At 42.1% G+C, this 17703-nt stretch overlaps 1 protein-coding gene across 2 annotated transcripts; it reads right to left on the bottom strand.

Moving 5' to 3' along the window:
- Positions 1–1556: 1556 nt before the first annotated feature.
- Positions 1557–15648, bottom strand: LOC134542156 (brachyurin-like). 2 transcript variants are annotated; one of them, XM_063386176.1, is made up of 7 exons: positions 15549–15648; positions 13584–13659; positions 11429–11591; positions 9264–9436; positions 5586–5684; positions 3273–3406; positions 1557–2018 (listed from the first exon to the last, which is right to left on the bottom strand). In XM_063386176.1, the coding sequence occupies exons 1-7, from the start codon at positions 15609–15611 to the stop codon at positions 1791–1793; spliced, it is 936 nt and encodes a 311-aa protein (XP_063242246.1). In that variant the 5' UTR covers positions 15612–15648; the 3' UTR covers positions 1557–1790. The 2 variants fall into 2 exon arrangements, with proteins under 2 accessions (XP_063242246.1, XP_063242247.1); XM_063386177.1 differs by lacking the exon at positions 3273–3406.
- Between the last annotated feature and the right edge of the window lie 2055 nt (positions 15649–17703).

Here is a 17703-nt window from a genome sequence, read left to right as displayed (position 1 = left end):
AATTTTAACATAAATTTATGAAAATTTATATAAAATATAAAAAGGTATACATTTATAAAAATGCTTATCTTTTTCTACTTATTGTTGCACAAATTCTATAATTTTTTTAATATTTAAAATTAAAAAAGCGTGAAATTACAAAACGTCAATATTTTATTCCATCTTAGAAAGAGATGCAAAATATCTCCAGAGCTGATAACGAGAGTTTTAAAGCCCCAACCACGTGTTCATATTGAGAACAAATTTAACAAATTATTTTTAGCCTTCTGCGTATACAGCAGACAGAATGGCGTTTACAAAATAAATCTAGTCTCTCTTCAACAAAACAACACTTAATTCTTCCCACGTGATGATCTTGGGGCAATTCATGTCAAACATTTTTTTCCCCCGATCCAGCAGGAGATAGTTCCACGTTTAGCAGACTGCGGAGTCTTCTGTTGGCTGGCTGCAAAAGCACGATGTTTCCGGTTGTTTCTGTCAGCGCCTTTATGCTTCAGAGTGGAAACGTGGAGCTTCGAACTGTATTTAACTGCGGTAGAATAGGTGTTCTTCGTTTCAAGAATAAACTGAAATATTTACAGTATTAAAATTTAATTCCTGGAGGTTATTCGGTTTTCAAATACAATTTAAAACTAGCTTCACAAAAGGCCATGTCATTTGATCGCATTTCCAAACAACCATTATGATTCATGCAAAACCTGATAGTAGATTAAAGTACATTATTTACTCGTATTCCCGAGGCCTATTTATTTATTTTTCATTTCGTCAACAAAAAAGCAGTTGTAAAGTTATAATCAGACGGTGTGTTCCCTGACGAGAAAAAAATTTCCCCTCGTTTCTAACTATTTGTGTGAACTCCCCATTATTTTTCTTTATAAAATCATTATGGTCTTAAGTACATATATTACAATGTCGCTGTTAGACTATAAGCTAAAAATTACTGCAAAGATGAATCCCTGTAACGAGTCATGACTCTCGACTATGCTGTAGTGTCTTTCCATCTCTAATACGCTAGCTTGCTGTAAATATGAAACACTGCTTCAGCCCTCAATGAAATGTGTGTTTACAGGTCACATAGCGGAGTAACGAAGACTCCAACAGCAATGTGAGCCTCCTGCAGACGGCAATAGAGGGCACCTGCCGGCGCTGCTGGTATGTCTTGCTCCTCGTGTTCACTGTTGGCCTTGATGCGTCATGTTGAGGATCATAAGGCACGCGGTGAATGCCAAGAGCGGACTGCCATTCGTCGCCTGGCCGCAGAGCACGTGCCCACGAGGACAGCGTTGCCGAACCTAACAACACAGCGTTGCCGGACTTCCCAGCGCAGCATCGCCGAACGTCCCAGTACACCATTGCCAAACTTCTCAGCGAGGTGTGGCCAAACTTCCCAGAGCAGTGTTGCTGAAACTATCACTACAGTGTTGCCACACTCGTCACACTACTGTCGCTACTCGGGAAAAATCGCCGGACTTCCTAGAACAGCAACTGCGGAACTAACCAGAAAAGAACTGCAGGGTTTCCGCGTAAAATAATTGCCACTGAATAATTAAAGGCAATTTATAAGTCTGTAACTAACTTTAATTATATTTTCCTCTCAACAAATAAAATATACATAAATATCCAACTATAACTTAAAATATGAGCCTATCGTAACTTTTGTTTGAATGGGAAACATTTCCTCTTGAGCTGTTGTTACACACGAAGAAGAGTCCCCGAGTATCAATAAATTTAATTAAGTTAAGTACATCACACCCCCGTGATTAGGAACACAGTTCTGTCCAGAGCCGACGTCACAGGCGGAGCGCTGAAAGCAAGATGGCGGCGGCGAGGAGGGCCGCGCGGGGGCCCGACCGGCCGGCGCCGCCCGTCACGGAGGAGATCCACGTGACGTAGCTGGTGACGCGCGTGTGCACGGTGGGGTAGGACGCCAGGCAACTGGTAAAGCCGTACGAGACCACGCCCACCAGCGTGCTCTGGCCGTCTTCCCCGGGGACCGTCAGCGGCCCGCCGCTGTCGCCCTGCAACCACGCCAGACCGCGTTGCCAAGTCCCGCACTGCTCCTCGACCGCCCACGCAAGATAAACATACCCCTAAACAAGCATGCGCTTCTTGAACGATCCTTGCTACTGGTAAGACCGATTTAATACATTATTAAAGTGAAACTTCTTTAAGCGCGATGAGAGCAAATTTTCAAGCCCGAGTTTTAGTACAACATTTACGTGAAACATTGTTGTGAAGCGTTTCTGACGCATAAAGGACAGCGAACAGGCACTTGGGGCCAAAGAGATACAAAGAGAGAAATAACTATTCTAAATACATTTCATGTTCTGCTCTTTGTGTGCTTATTCATTCACCGCACAAAAAAAAAACCCGAGTAAGATACATGGACGAAAGAATAAGACAGAGAGTGTGCGCATGTGCTTGTTTCAGAAAATAGATATAGGTATCCTATACAGTCAGCTGTGAGTGCCTTGAATTGGATATTTTCTGCCAGCACGCTAGAGTTCTTCCTTGTTCAATCAGCATTGTAGAGAGCTTTGTTGAGACTGTCCCTGCATTTCTCTTACATTCCCCTGTTATAAATTTCATATTTCGTTCAGAAATTTGTCGTGTTCCAAATGGCATTATTGTTTGAAGAAACAATAACAGGCGCAGTTTTTCTTTATGGTGTGAGTTTTTAAACAGATAGTAATATTTACTATTAATTAATCATAGTTTCTGTTCCGAGCAGTTATTCTGAAGTTAGTAATACATTTTATAATATTTATTAATTAGGCTAATTTTTATTATAATAAAATTTCTAATTAAAAACAAAAAAGTTTGAATTTTAAAATTCTTGAAAAATAAAAGAAAGCAAAAAAATTAGGTGCTGTAATATTTTTAGAAAATTGTCTTCTCTCTCTCTCTCCCTCTCTCTCTCTCTCTCTCTCTCTCACTCTCTACTGTTATACCCCTTACGATATACTTACGAGTTGAGGTTGGAATTACCAAAGACGTTTTATTTCTATCACGTATATTGAGTTACACGCGTGTTATTTATTTATTTTTGGACATACGCCATTCTGGTTTACAATGAATGTCATAGATAAAACCTGAAGACGGACAAAGAAAGCTGAATACACAAACACAAAGAAAAACAAGCCAATGACGAACGTTAAATGCATAGACAGCACAGAGATTTATGCGTAAGTACTTAGAACAACAGCACAGCACAGACTAACACAGTTAATGGTAGCTCTAAGCGGTCGGAAACACCGCATAGCTGCACTCACGTTGCACGAGCCCACGCCTCCTTGCCCCGACATGCAGATGTTCGAGTCGTACACCTTGCCGAAGAACCTGTCGCACTCGGCGTTGCTCAGCACGGTGGCGCGCAGGTAGCGCAGCTGGGGGCTCACTTGCGAACCTGGAGACATACACGGCGCGCACGTAGCGCAGCTGGTGGATCGCCTGCGAACCTCGAGACAAACACGGCGCGCACGTAGCGCAGCTGGTGGATCGCCTGCGAACCTCGAGACAAACACGGCGCGCACGTAGCGCAGCTGGTGGATCGCCTGCGAACCTCGAGACAAACACGGCGCGCACGTAGCGCAGCTGGTGGCTCGCCTGCGAACCTGGAGACAAACACGGCGCGCACGTAGCGCAGCTGGTGGCTCGCCTGCGAACCTCGAGACAAACACGGCGCGCACGTAGCGCAGCTGGTGGATCGCCTGCGAACCTCGAGACAAACACGGCGCGCACGTAGCGCAGCTGGTGGCTCGCCTGCGAACCTGGAGACAAACACGGCGCGCACGTAGCGCAGCTGGGGACTCGCCTGCGAACCTCGAGACAAACACGGCGCGCACGTAGCGCAGCTGGTGGATCGCCTGCGAACCTCGAGACAAACACGGCGCGCACGTAGCGCAGCTGGTGGCTCGCCTGCGAACCTGGAGACAAACACGGCGCGCACGTAGCGCAGCTGGGGACTCGCCTGCGAACCTCGAGACAAACACGGCGCGCACGTAGCGCAGCTGGTGGATCGCCTGCGAACCTCGAGACAAACACGGCGCGCACGTAGCGCAGCTGGTGGCCCGCCTGCGAACCTGGAGACAAACACGGTGCGCACGTAGCGCAGCTGGTGGCCCGCCTGCGAACCTGGAGACAAACACGGCGCGCACGTAGCACAGCTGGTGGCTCGCCTGCGAACCTCGAGACAAACACGGCGCGCACGTAGCGCAGCTGGTGGCTCGCCTGCGAACCTCGAGACAAACACGGCGCGCACGTAGCGCAGCTGGTGGCTCGCCTGCGAACCTCGAGACAAACACGGCGAGCACGTAGCGCAGCTGGTGGCTCGCCTGCGAACCTCGAGACAAACACGGCGCGCACGTAGCGCAGCTGGTGGCTCGCCTGCGAACCTCGAGACAAACACGGCGCGCACGTAGCGCAGCTGGTGGCTCGCCTGCGAACCACGAGACAAACACGGCGCGCACGTAGCGCAGCTGGTGGCTCGCCTGCGAACCTCGAGACAAACACGGCGCGCACGTAGCGCAGCTGGTGGCTCGCCTGCGAACCTCGAGACAAGTTGGCGCGTGGCGTTTTTGCTGGATCCGTATTTTACAAACACATTGTATTGTTCATGTGGAACAGAAATAAGATTTACAGATAATTATTGTTGCACAAGCCATACATCGAAAATGGTTTTTATTATTAGTACATGCATGTGCTAATTTAAATCTTATTGCTATATTAAAAGGTTAATCCATAATATAAAACTCTACCAAATTCGCTTCTAAATAATAATATGGTAGTAGGGACAGGAAACATTCGCGGGTTCAATGACCTCCAGGATGAACTCCATAGTTCTACGTACACTCGGTCAAATGTCACCCACTGATTGGCTGCTGTCTTGTGAGACGTCCCAACGTAGCAGCCTGTGATTCGATAATTCTTTGGTCGGGCGTTTCTCATTGGCCCAGAGTCATCCAGGTGAGTTGTGAGCCAATAGCAGAGGCAGCAATGAGGTATAACTGTTTGTATTTTAGCCTATCGCGAAATGAATTTGCGAATTTTTCCGGTCTCTATATGGTAGTAATCTTGCTAAAGGCTCATTATAATAATTTTATGTTTTATATAAATTTATATTATCTTTTAATATTCCATGATATGCTAATGTCCAAGTAACACCTTAAGTTAAAAGAGTAACTGAATGTAATAATTGAATTTGTATACGATAAAAGGATAAATGCCGGTTGGTGGTAAAGCTAGTCAAATTTGTGTGCCTGGAGATTGTCTTGCGTAAAAAAAATGTTCATAAGATTGGGATGAAAAATAAAACTTAAAAAAATATTATTTTATTTTCAAAACAAGTGCATATACTTGTGAACGTTTAAGAAAACGAATGAAAGTTTTATCTACAGGCCCTACGGGTACACTATATTCTTGTCAAACAGTTGGCAAACAAACTGACGTAAAAATGTAAAATATTTAAGTATTTGTAAATGTATACTAAAAGCAACATTTTGAATTTTCTTGACAAGCGTGTGTCTAGATAAAAAAAAATTATCATGTGCAATATTGAGAATGGAAGTAAGGAATATGTGTCTTACTGTCCGATGTCTTCCCCCAGCCGCTCACTGTGGCTGTTACATACGCGAAGCTGTCGGATAGCTGGGACCACGTGGGCAGCCTGATTGGACGGATGTAGGCTGTAATAAACAAAGAAAAAACTGCAGTCAACGACACCAAACAGTACCCGAGCTCCTTCAAGATGATAAACAAAAACTCCAATATTATTATTATTTTATTTTTTTTACCTCATTTACACTATCACACTAAGTTATCAAGAAATTTTACACTCACATAAGCAAGCTTCCGCATGAGTAATACCAATCGCATTATGCTATGTGCGGTTAATTTAACTATAGTACCCAAAAAATGAAAATAACGAAAAAAAATAAAGAAGTCATTATAAAAAATTATAAAAATTACAAAAACTAAAACAAACCTCCAATATATTAAATGATAAATATTTTAAAGAAAAAATAATAATTTTTAAACTATCCAGCCAAAATTTGATGTATATTTTATTTGAAAATTACTGTTTATTTTTAATTTTTTTTTTCAGAAAGACTAGCTTCTATAATTGGAAACCAATATTCTAAAGATCTCTTTGAAATAGTTTTATGATGTAGATGTATATTTAAATTATTTTGCTGTTTATGCAGTCTAGGATAGTTAATTATGTCACAAGGTTTAACTAATTTTTACTCTCAACATAATAGTAACTGTTGCTGAAATGTACAGTTCTTTGAAAAGTAACTGTAACTCTAATGTACAATTCTTTAAAAATAACTTTTATTATTAATTTTTTGGGAAGTATATTTCAATTTTTGGAAACAAAAATTCTTAAGATCTTTGAGAAATAGTTGTATGAAGTAGAAGAATAGGTAAAAAAATGTTCTGTATATGCAGTGTAGGATAATTATAAGTCAATTTGATTTATCTGATTTTTTTTCTCATACAATAATAGTAATTCAAAGATAACTGTCAATGTTTAAATAACAATTATTCTTTAAAACTTAAAGAGTTTCTCGCATGGGTTCGTAAATATTTTAACGGCCATTCAGTTTGTGATATTTGATCATCTGTTGTAGGTAATATTTAAATAGATTTAATAATGTACTATTAGAAAATAATGTTTTACATCGCAATATGTGATCTGCTTAAGCATATGCACGTTCAGTACGTAAATCTGTGCTTTTGGTGTTTCAATTGTTGTTTTTTGGTCATTACTATCCTACTTCACATCGGCTATGTGGTCTCATGCGCATTAGATGACTAAACATTTCCGCGACTTGTTCATTGACCATGACCAGTCACGTTAGCCAATCTTCTAAAAAATGACTTTGGAGCAAGTGATAACTTTTATGTGATCTGTTAATGAATCATTTAAATATATCGCATGCAACAATTTGCGTTGATTTATTATTTTATTACTGTACACAAAAGCTTGGATACGTACTGGAAAAACAACAACCATAATAACAAGCCATTTACAATTCTACATTAAAATGAATTAGTTTGTTTTGAAACCGCTTGTAATAATATATTATTTACATTATCAGTTTTCAATAAATAATAAATGAGAGCTCAACATTGTTTTCTTTTACAAGATTGAATATTCACGACAGTTTTATAAAAAAAGGTGTAATTTATGCAAACTATATATATATACAGAACAAATGTGTATATATAGTGTTTATATGTATGTATATATATATATATTTATATATGATAAATGTGGTTCCTTAAAGAGCAATATAAATTTAAGTATCGTTTTACATTTTATACGTGTAGTTGATTCAAAATATTAAAGTCCGCTCAAAATACATCGAGTGCTCGTTTTTATGTAGAGCATCAAGGCGCCTTGGAACACGGCGTAGACGTGCTTATACCGGGGACTCATAGAGGTTAGTAGATGAGAAGTCATCCGGAAAAGCAGTGGAAAACCGGAGAACCGAAATACGGAGTACGGATAACCCACTGCATCACAATAATACAATGTTGTTCACAAATAAAAAAAACAACACAAAATGAGACAATCGTAATTTTAAGTTATGGAGGGGTGTAGGTAGAATATAAATTTTAAAAAATGATTCTACTAACCAATTATGTGGGTCAGTATATTGTGCTCATTACATAAGAATAAGCCGGAGATGGAGCACAGAAAAACACAAGGTTGTCATGTTGGTGCGAGCACAACACACACGTATGAGGCGACGAGAATTCGCTAGCCGACCAGTAAAACTACTTACGTTGAAGAATAGAGTCTTTTGGGAAAGTTCCCCGAATCTAAGTGACTAAATCGTATTTAAAAAAAACTGTTCAATGAGCGGCCGAGATCACGAGACGCATACACGCACATATAAGTAGACCGACTGCGGCGGAGGAAGACACTGCGGACGGATACATCGCTGGGGTACGAAAGTAGCGCCGGGAGTCGCGCGCAGCTTCACTGAAGAGGTTCAGCAGTAGATGGGGGGGGGGGGGGAATTAGAGACAGTAAATGGATGGAAAAATTCGCGCGGATGAAGACCATGTGAAAAGGCAGAAAGCTGCCGGTTGGCAGGAAAGTATCTCGACGCGGGGAGCACCGGGAAAGTTTGGCTCGGACAGAGTACAGCCTGCATTGGCAATAAGATGGCGGGAAAGTGGCGTGAGGCTGTGGCCCGGTAACACAGGAGAAGCTACCGATGACCAGCAAGGGTGCCTTAGTGTAGTGCACAACTTTCAGGTCGAAAGGCTCGAACTAAAAGAAGTGAAATAGAGCAAAATTAAAATTTCAATTAAACATACATATTAAATAAAGTTAAACTCTATGAAAAATTATATATATATATTAAAAGTGTCATAAAAACACATAAAAAATTATGAACTGGGCGCAGCCTGTGTTGAAAACTATTTCATAAAGACCTAGGACAATACGAAGATAATCATATTTCCTTAATAAGAATGTGTGTACAATCATTAGGCGAACTCTTGCATGTGTTGAAATGCTCACTGAAGCGATGTGAAACAATAAGATGACATTTGAAGTTGTGCCTTGTGCAGTTAAAATTCGAATAGCTATATAGCAAAAGGCTGGATTGTGAATTCTGTTTCATTGGAATGACCTTTGTCTTTGAAAAACAATATGTTCAATGCGTTCGGAAGGACTAGACTCACTGATGTTGCCCTTCGTCTTGATAGCGATCCTCACGAGCCAGGACGTGGCTTTGAGCCATCAGCTAAGGAGTAGCTCGCAGGTGCAAGTTTGGACAAGCTTACGGACACACAGGGCCGGCGCGTCCACACAGGCGAACCAGGCAACCGCCTAGGGCGCCAAGTAGCTGGGGGGCGGCGCAGCACGACACATTACAGCTCATATAATATGTTTAACGATCATTGAAACTAGATGAAAATGGATTTTTGTAACAGTTTGGAATGTTTATATTGATATAAGTAATTATTTAAAGTCCACGGTGACCTGTTTATGATTTGTAATAAGTAAAAAAAGTAAAAAAAAACACAAGCCTGTTTACATTCGATTGTTGACAAAATCTTAGGCTTACGTGATGTATTTTGAGGCAAGGAAATATTTTTTTGGGGTGTCCAGCCGGGGGGGGAGGAGGGTTAAGGTTTTTAGCCTAGGGCGCCAATTTACCTCGCACCGGCCCTGCGGGCACAAAGGTAGGGACCTGGTGCACTGGCGGTGGACTGAGTGGAAGTCCTGCAGCCGCACTCACCGCTGTTGCCCTTCATCTTCATAGCTAGCCTCACGAGCGCGATGTCGTTCACGAGCAGCTTCTTGTTCCACCCCGGGTGGATGCGGACCTCTATGCCGGCGACCTCCACCTGCGACGGCTCCTTCACGCTGAGGCTCTGGGCGCCGAGTATGACCTCCGGCGTGCCCGTCATCCTGTGGGAACAACTCCGATAGCGACACCGTTCCAGGCCGCTTGGAGCTCTGGGTTCCAGAGCTCAACCATGCTGGGGTCGGGGTAGTTTAGACCTCAAGAAGGATGAATACGGGGACGCACCACAACGCCGAAATACCACAATGCCGAACGTACAATAACGTACCACGACGCCGAAATGCCAAATTGACCACAACGCCGACAGCTAGAAAATTTCTGTGTACCACAAATCCGAATTACCACAACGCTGAAGTACACTAACGCCGAAAAATGTCATTGCAGGACTGCCACAAAGGTTAGTTTAGGTTAGACTAGGTTAGGTTAGACTAGGTTAGGTTAGGCTAGGTTAGGTTAGGCTAGGTTAGGTTAGGCTAGGCTAGGATAGGCTAGGTTAAGTTAGGTTAGGTTATATTACTCTAGGTTAGGTTAGGTTAGGTAAGGTTAGATTTGATTGTGGTATTTCGGCGTTAAGGTACATTTAAGAAACACACACAAATTCATTCAGTTGTTATTTCGGCGTTGTGGTAGACAGCCAGTAGCGGATCCAGAGGGGGGCTAAGGGGCTCAAGCCCCCTCCAAAAGCATCTGGGTCCACTATTGTTTTAGTGTTTGCCTTGATAAAGCCTAGCCTCAGCTGGGTCAAGCCCCTCCCAAACCAAAATCCTGGATCCGCCACTGTACACAGCAGTTTTCTAGCTGTTGGCGTTGTGGTCAATTTTGACATTCGGCGTTATGCTATTTCGGCGTTGTGGTAACGACCCATAAATATGTCACAAGTATATTTATTGGTAAGGACTTATTGTGATGGGCCGAGAGTAAAGGGTTATGTTTCCAACCTGAGTGAGGGATGTTCTTCCCGAGTTCAGAACCAGGTGTTGTGGTTTTTCCTACACCTCCATACGCTGTAGGTGGCGGTGACAGGCAATGGAAAACTCAGGTGCTTCGATACTTCCAGTTATGGCTGCATAACCTGGAGCGAGCACTCGGAATACGACAAATGAGATTAGCGAGTCAAGCGAAGTGGTTCAGCTTCTCTAAACCCGCGTGCACAGTAGTTTTGTCATATGGTTTAAAGTCAAATGGTTGTGCACAAAGACTTCAAGGCGAAGGGTCCACAAAATTATAGATTATACTGAATATATTGGCGTGCTTATTCTTTTCACCACTTAGATTTGAACCTTATTGGGTATGAATATTTCTTAAATAATTTTCCTTACATTTCTCGTGACTTTCATATCTCTGGCTTTGTGTAATAACATCCCCGTTTTCGGATGATTATATATGTTTAATAAATTAAAATTTCAGTTTAACTGTAACATTTTCAGTAAATAAACAAGTTTTCCCTTTTACGATCAAAAAAATATACAATTACATTTTTATATACATGCCATGCTTATACAGTATGAGTCTGGATTCGACAAACAAGCTGCGCCTGCAAGTTCATTACGACAAAATAAGTTGAAATCACGTACGACTTAACGGTCTAGAGTGATTCCCAAGGCTCGTGTACGTCTTTGAAGTTCAGATGAACAACTTTTTTATTGCAAATAACAGAGAAAGAATTTACGCTAAAATAGTGAGCTTCTGATTGTATTTAATTGAACGATGTACTACACCCACCGCTAATTTTGTTGTCGTAGCAAAATTATTTCATTGATATAATTGGGGGTAGTAACGCGTCAAAAAAATTATGTATAAAATAAAAGTTTTACCCATAGTTATTTTAATGTAATAATTTTTCTACAGCCACAAATGTTCGCAGTGGGTATAAGCTTTGAATAAATTAAACATAATACAAACCACATAGAAATGTATTTTAAATACTCCCTTTTATAATTACAATGAAAATATTGTTCAGCTTAAACTTCAAAGACGTATATCAACCTTTGGAAACAATTTAAACCATAAGTGGTATATATGTTTACAACCAATGTTGTCGTGATCCACCTGCAGCCGAAGACTCCTTGTGTGTACACCAGACCGGCTAGCCTCACCCGTCGAAGCAGTGCGCCGCGGTGAGAACCCACTGCTCGTCGATGAGGGACCCCCCGCACAGCATGATGCTGTCCGAGACCGGCACCAGCAGCGCCGCCTGGTGCGGGAAGGAGTGCGCCGGAGCCACCGAGCCGCCCACTATCCTCGACTCCTGCGAGGCGTCTGCGGCAACACCGCCCGCTATTAGCCACCAGCCATCAGCCATCAGCCATCAGCCACCCCATCAGCCATCAGCCACTCGCCACTCGCCATCATACATCAGCAATCAGCCACCCCCCTTCAGCCATCAGCCATCAGCCACCAGCCACCCGCCATCAGCCATCATCCATTAACCATCAGCCACCCGCCTTCAGCGATCAGTCACCAGCCACCAGCTACCCACCATGAGATATCAAACATCAGCAATAAGCCACCCGCCTTCAACCACCCACCACCCGCCAACAGCCACACGCCATCAGCCACCAGTTACCAGCAATGAGCCATCAGCAATCAGCCACCCGCCACCCGCCTTCAGCCATCAGCCATTAACCATCAGGCACCTGCTTCAGACATCAGACATCAGCCACCAGCCACCAGCCATCAGCCACACGCCATCAGCCACCAGCCATCAGCCATCAGCAATCAGCCATCCACCATCAGCCATCAGACATCAGTAATCAGCCACCCGCCTTCAGCCATCAGCCATTCACCATCAGGCACCTGCTTCAGACATCATCAATCAGCCATCAGCCATCAGCCACCAGCCATCACCATCAGCCACACTCCATCAACCACCAGCTATCAGCCATCAGCCATCAGCCCCCCACCATGAGCCATCATGTTTTCGGAGGCCCGAAGGCCAACGCACCCGCCTTCCGCCCCTCCCAAATGTGCGCCCTTTAAGGTTAGATTGGGAGTCTGCTTTCAGATCTGTGTAGTCCAGGGCCCCTTCCTACTGAAACTACCAGATCCAGAAAACATGTCCCCTCCACCACTATGGTACTCATAGTGGCTTCTTAGGAACCTGTAGACTGAAATCCCCACATGGGGCTATATGCAGCCATCAGCCATCAGCCCCCCACCATGAGCCATCAGCTATCAGCCATTAAACACCAGCCACCCGCCTTCAGCCATCAGCCGTCAGCCACCCGCCATGAACCATCAGACATCAGCAATCAACCACCCCCCTTCAGCCATCAGCCATCAGCCACCCGCCATCAGCCATCAGCCATCAGCCACCAGCCATCAGCCACCAGCCATCACCATCAGCCACACGCCATCAACCACCAGCTATCAGCCATCAGCCATCAGCCCCCCACCATGAGCCATCAGACATCAGCCATTAACCATCAGGCACCCGCCTTCAGACATCAGCCATCAGCCACCCGCCATCATCCATCAGCCATCAGCCACCCGCCATCAGCCACACGCCATCAGCCACCAGCCATCAGCCACACGTCATCAGCCACCAGCCATAAAAAATCAGCAATCAGCTACCCGCTTCAGCCATCAGCCATCAGCCATCAGCCACCCCCCATCAGCCATCAGCCATCAGTCATTAACGAAAACCCACCCCCATCAGCCATCAACCATCAATCACCCGCCATCAGCCATCAGCCACTAGCCATCAGTCACCAGCCATATTATAAGACACTTTCGTAATAAATAATACAATAAAAATTTAATTTTCAAGCATTATTTTTTTACTTATAGCAACCAGATTTATGTAAGAAAAATGTTTTAAATCTACCTAATTAGTAGGTATGGAGATGTGGTAGTCTAACGCGGCTCTATTAATTTTAATTTGTGATTCCCTCAAATGTTTAGATAATTTTTGTAAATAATTTTGTTATAGTTCTAAAATAGAGAATTGTCCTGGTATATATATTATTATAATTTTTAATATTAAAAATAATTGTTGTAATAATTTTTAAATTTTATTTTTAATATTTTCAGTATGGTGGCAAATATAACCGACAAGATGGCTGTGGCTGGTGGCATTGACTATCTCTATTATAACACAAAGAACGTAATTTTTTTTTTTTGGAAATTTGTCTTATTAGTTACATCAATAATATTTTGTTTGATATACTCTTTTAAAGGGTAAACCATACACTATATGCAACGCAATGTCATTCAATCGACATATAATGTAACTTAACCCACTATACTCACTTCTTTGTATATCAAGCCATGTACTATTGACTGAAGGAAGCTCTGCAGGGAAAACATTATTCAAGTCTCTCGTTATCTGTAAACAAATAAAGTAGTTATGTTACAGGTGAATTTGTAAATATATCAGAATATAACAAAAATACACTGAAAAATAAAAATTTCAATAAATAAAAAAAAAGAATAGAGACAATTTTTTTTTGTTTTTATTGTGAAAAATAATACATTTAAGTTTTTTTTTTCGGCGCAAGAGGGCTCTACGTGACTGAAACATTTTGCTGTTGTGAATAATAAATATGAAGTGGTTCTCCTCCCCCCCCGCATTTACGAACAGTGCTTCGGCAGCAATTTGCTCGGAGCCTACCATCATTTCGGAAGTAACCTTAGCGCCTGAAACTTTTCGGGACAGTCCGTGTTTATAAATACCGCAGCTCTGTCTCTTTATTCACTGAGCAGTTTATTCTTCTCTCATCTAAAGGCGTCGGCACGAGAATCACCAAGTAAGATGGTAGAGTGACAGAATAATTATGAGTGCTCCAGTCGAGAGAGAAAGTTTCTCACGCACACAAGGAGATTGGAGGTCACAGATGAAGAAAGGTTTTGGTCGTGCAACTAATGAAGCGAGCAGCAAGCAAGAGCAGGAGTACAGGACTTGTATGAGATCACTGCAAGAGCAAGAATGATATGGTATGGCCATGTGCAGAGAATACGAAAAGAGAGGGTGCCTAAGAAAATGATGGAGTTGAAGAACACAGGAAGAAGGCCCCAAGGAAGACCAAGGAGGAGATGGGAGAAGCAGATAGTTAAAGGAGTGCAGAAGAGAGGAGAAGAATATAACAGAGTGAAGGAGGAGTAATGGTGGAGGGTCAGAGGAAGATGAAGAGATTTTACTTTGCTGACTCGGCCGCAGGCTAGAAGCAGTTGATGATGATGATAATGTTGATCTAATGAATGTAAATCTATTGTGTAAATGTAAATCTATAACAGCCAAAAATTATAATATTAAATTTTAAAAAAATATTTGATCACAAAAACTGTAGAAACCAATATTGCGTCTTTCAGTTACATTTCCTTAGAAGGAAGAATTTGATTGTATCATATAATGCTCTTGATGAACTACAAACTAGAAAATGTATTTCTAAAATTCTCATTCCAAATTTTATATTACAATATAAAATATTTCAATAACATATTTAAAAAAAATCATGACATGATAAAGTTGTGTGTAAAATTTTTGTGCTCTTAGATTGTATCCGAGCACACCGAAACAAGGACAGCCTTAATTGCAGATATCGCGCTTTGGAAAGAAAAGTAAATTCCCATTCAAATGCTCTCTGAAATGTAAATGTAATACGCGAAGTGGGCCCACCCTATGTCGACAGTACAATACAATCCCGCAGTACAGGGGTTCTCACTCCCTCTCCCTCTTTCCTTTTGTAACCGGCGCTCTTAGCCGTAAGGCCCTGGCGTCCCGAGAAGAAACCCCCCTTCCCCCCTGGGCATGGGTGCAGAATACACCGTTAACATACCCGGGGAAGCCATTAGAGCCCCAGCCAGTGGCGTAGCCAGGATTTGTGTATGGGGGGTGTTAAGAAGCATGCACCCCCCCCCCCCCGTATTAAAGAGGGTGGTCCGGGGGTCCTCCCCCGGGAAAATTAAGATTTTAAGGTGTTAAATAGTGCTATTTTATCAGTTTTCGGTTCTTAAATTTAAATATTGAAATAGTAAAATTTTTATTAATTTAAATATGAAATTTGTTTGAGTGATGAAATAAGAAATTAATTAAAGATTTGGTGCTAAGGTGGGGGGGTTGAACCCATAACCCCCCCCCCCCTACGCCACTGGCCCCCAGCTATGACTATAAGCTGAGGGAACCCACCCCAGCACCGTCACCTCCTCGTCCCCCTAGCCTACACTGGGTCACCGAGGGTACCCGTGGCCCGGTGGAGGCCCAGTCCTGGGACTCACCGAGCCGACGACGCCGGCGACGGCGGTAGCGGCCGCCAGGAGCAGCAGCGGACAGCCGAGCATGGCGGTAGCTGGACGACTCGCCTCTTCTCGCCTAGCCGCCACGCCGCAGCCTGATAACGGCCGCCGCGCTGATAGCGCTGGAGGGCCCTCGAGGCAGACCACACGAGCCGCCCGCCCGTCGCGGCGAGACGAGCTCACGGCCGCTCGCTGCGGTCGTCAGTGGAACCGAACACTCGCGAGTCGTCTGTCATGGTCCCTACATTTACAAGTCTTGTTGAAGCCAAGCAATATTAATCTTTTTTTTATTATTTAATTTTAAACTAAAATCGTAATAAAAACAACAGATAAGAAACGAATTTCTAAATATAAAAAAAATCTGTTGTATGTAAAGTCGGTTTACGGACGATAGTTGAACGTGACAACGTCATAAAAAAACATTGATGAAATGATTGCATACTTTTATGAATAAAATTGAATCATTTTTATTGAATTATCACTATTTTGTATGGATACAAAGAAGGAGTGAAATGAAATCTACTATTTAATTGATAAATTTACTTTTATTTGCACTCATTAATTCAAATATGTTAATTACTTTAACGAACAGATTATTTTAACTATAACTTTTATACATGTTTGCTATTTAACTTCTTCCAATCTGTGTTATTCTGTTAAGGATAGGACGATGATAGGAAAAGTAGGAAACGAATGGGAGTGTTTCAAGTTTAATGTGCCTCGAAAAAGTCAAATCGATGGTTGTTCCAATCGAGTGGAAGAGAGATAGATGCGGCGCAAGCGTACAATGAGCGTAACGGGATACAGCGTAACGGGATAATGTGCGTAACGGGACACTTTTTCTTGCGTGCAGCCGGCGTTCATCAATTTATTAGACGTTGTCATGTCAAAAAACCGAACAAAATTTGTGACCATTGTAGAAAATCATTCATAATCCAGTCGCTCAGTGTTTCATCTTAAATACGTTATCTATTATTTAAAATAAAAATGTTGTTATGCACCAAATTCAAAGAATTATATCTGACTTGGTAAGCACTTTGGACCATAGGTCTTGTAGGTGTTACCTACTTAGTTGATCATGATAAACCTGCAACCGAATTTGTTCGGTGGGATCAGAATCACCCAGTATAACTTTATGTTTATGTAAAGTGATTCAGGGGTTGAGAAGAGTAGGTATGACTCCTAAATAAAGCCCGATAGCATCATCTTAGGAAGATACCGCAAATCAAAGGGGCGATAGGAGGTTTTGTCTCCAAGCAGCTTGTAGCTTAGTACTGGAATTAGTGTGATGGATTTCAGCGCAGACTTTCACCCTACACTGCAAAACATTTTTTGTACTTTTTCAAGGATGGTCCTTGGAAACTCAGTTACCAACGATATCACTTGTAAAACTGCAAAGTACAGCATTGCGCCATTTTTAAAATTTTACAAAGCCCTGCCTTGAATTTTTACAAGTGATATCGTAGACAACTGTTTTTCCTAAGAATTTTCCTTGTAAAAAGTACACATTTTATACAGTGTAGCTTTGCTTGTTCCACGGAAGTATTTAACCTATATTTGCATATCCATTCGCAAGACATGGTGTCAGATAGTGATGCGTCCGAGTTTTTTTTACTTACCATAAATTAAAGTGACCTTATGCTGGAGAAATTATTTAGGAAGTGATGAAAGTGAATATTTTCATATAATTAATTGTAAAGACAAATTTTCTTGGCGTGGGACTTTTTTGCTAGTTTTCCTCTTGCCGCGTTATGTTATGGAGAAGCTTGTATCAATGGTTTCATTTACTGTTTATTACAATCACAAAAGTAACGGCCATGCTAAAAAAATGTTTGCGCACAAAACATTTTTGTATCGTCAACAAAAACAATTTTTGGTGTTCACGACGTAGCTTATAAGTGCCTAGAAAATTTTATTTTAATAATAATTGTTATTTTAATACTGTTTTTTTTTTCATAGAAAATGTTTTGTAGAATCTATTGACAAACATTTGTGTCAGTATAATACTTTTGTAATGCAACCACAAATACATGCAGTTATTGAACTTTCACGTACCAGATGTTGGCTACGTCTTTAGGTCTTCGAGAAATGTGATTCCACGGGCATTCGTCAACGACGTGGAAACAATTCTATTTTT

The sequence above is a fragment of the Bacillus rossius genome, assembly GCF_032445375.1.
Source record: "Bacillus rossius redtenbacheri isolate Brsri chromosome 4 unlocalized genomic scaffold, Brsri_v3 Brsri_v3_scf4_2, whole genome shotgun sequence".
Lineage (NCBI taxonomy): Eukaryota > Metazoa > Arthropoda > Insecta > Phasmatodea > Bacillidae > Bacillus > Bacillus rossius.
Note: the sequence above shows the minus strand (reverse complement) of the source record. Positions and strands in the feature narration are given on the sequence as shown.

Coding starts and splice junctions, on each gene's coding strand:
- LOC134542156 (XM_063386176.1), bottom strand. CDS start 15,611: ATGCTCGGCTGTCCGCTGCTGCTCCTGGCGGCCGCTACCGCCGTCGCC. Junction 13,660..15,548: donor TCGCCGGCGTCGTCGGCTCG/GTGAGTCCCAGG, acceptor ATTTGTTTACAG/ATAACGAGAGACTTGAATAA. Junction 11,592..13,583: donor ATGGCTTGATATACAAAGAA/GTGAGTATAGTG, acceptor GTGTTGCCGCAG/ACGCCTCGCAGGAGTCGAGG.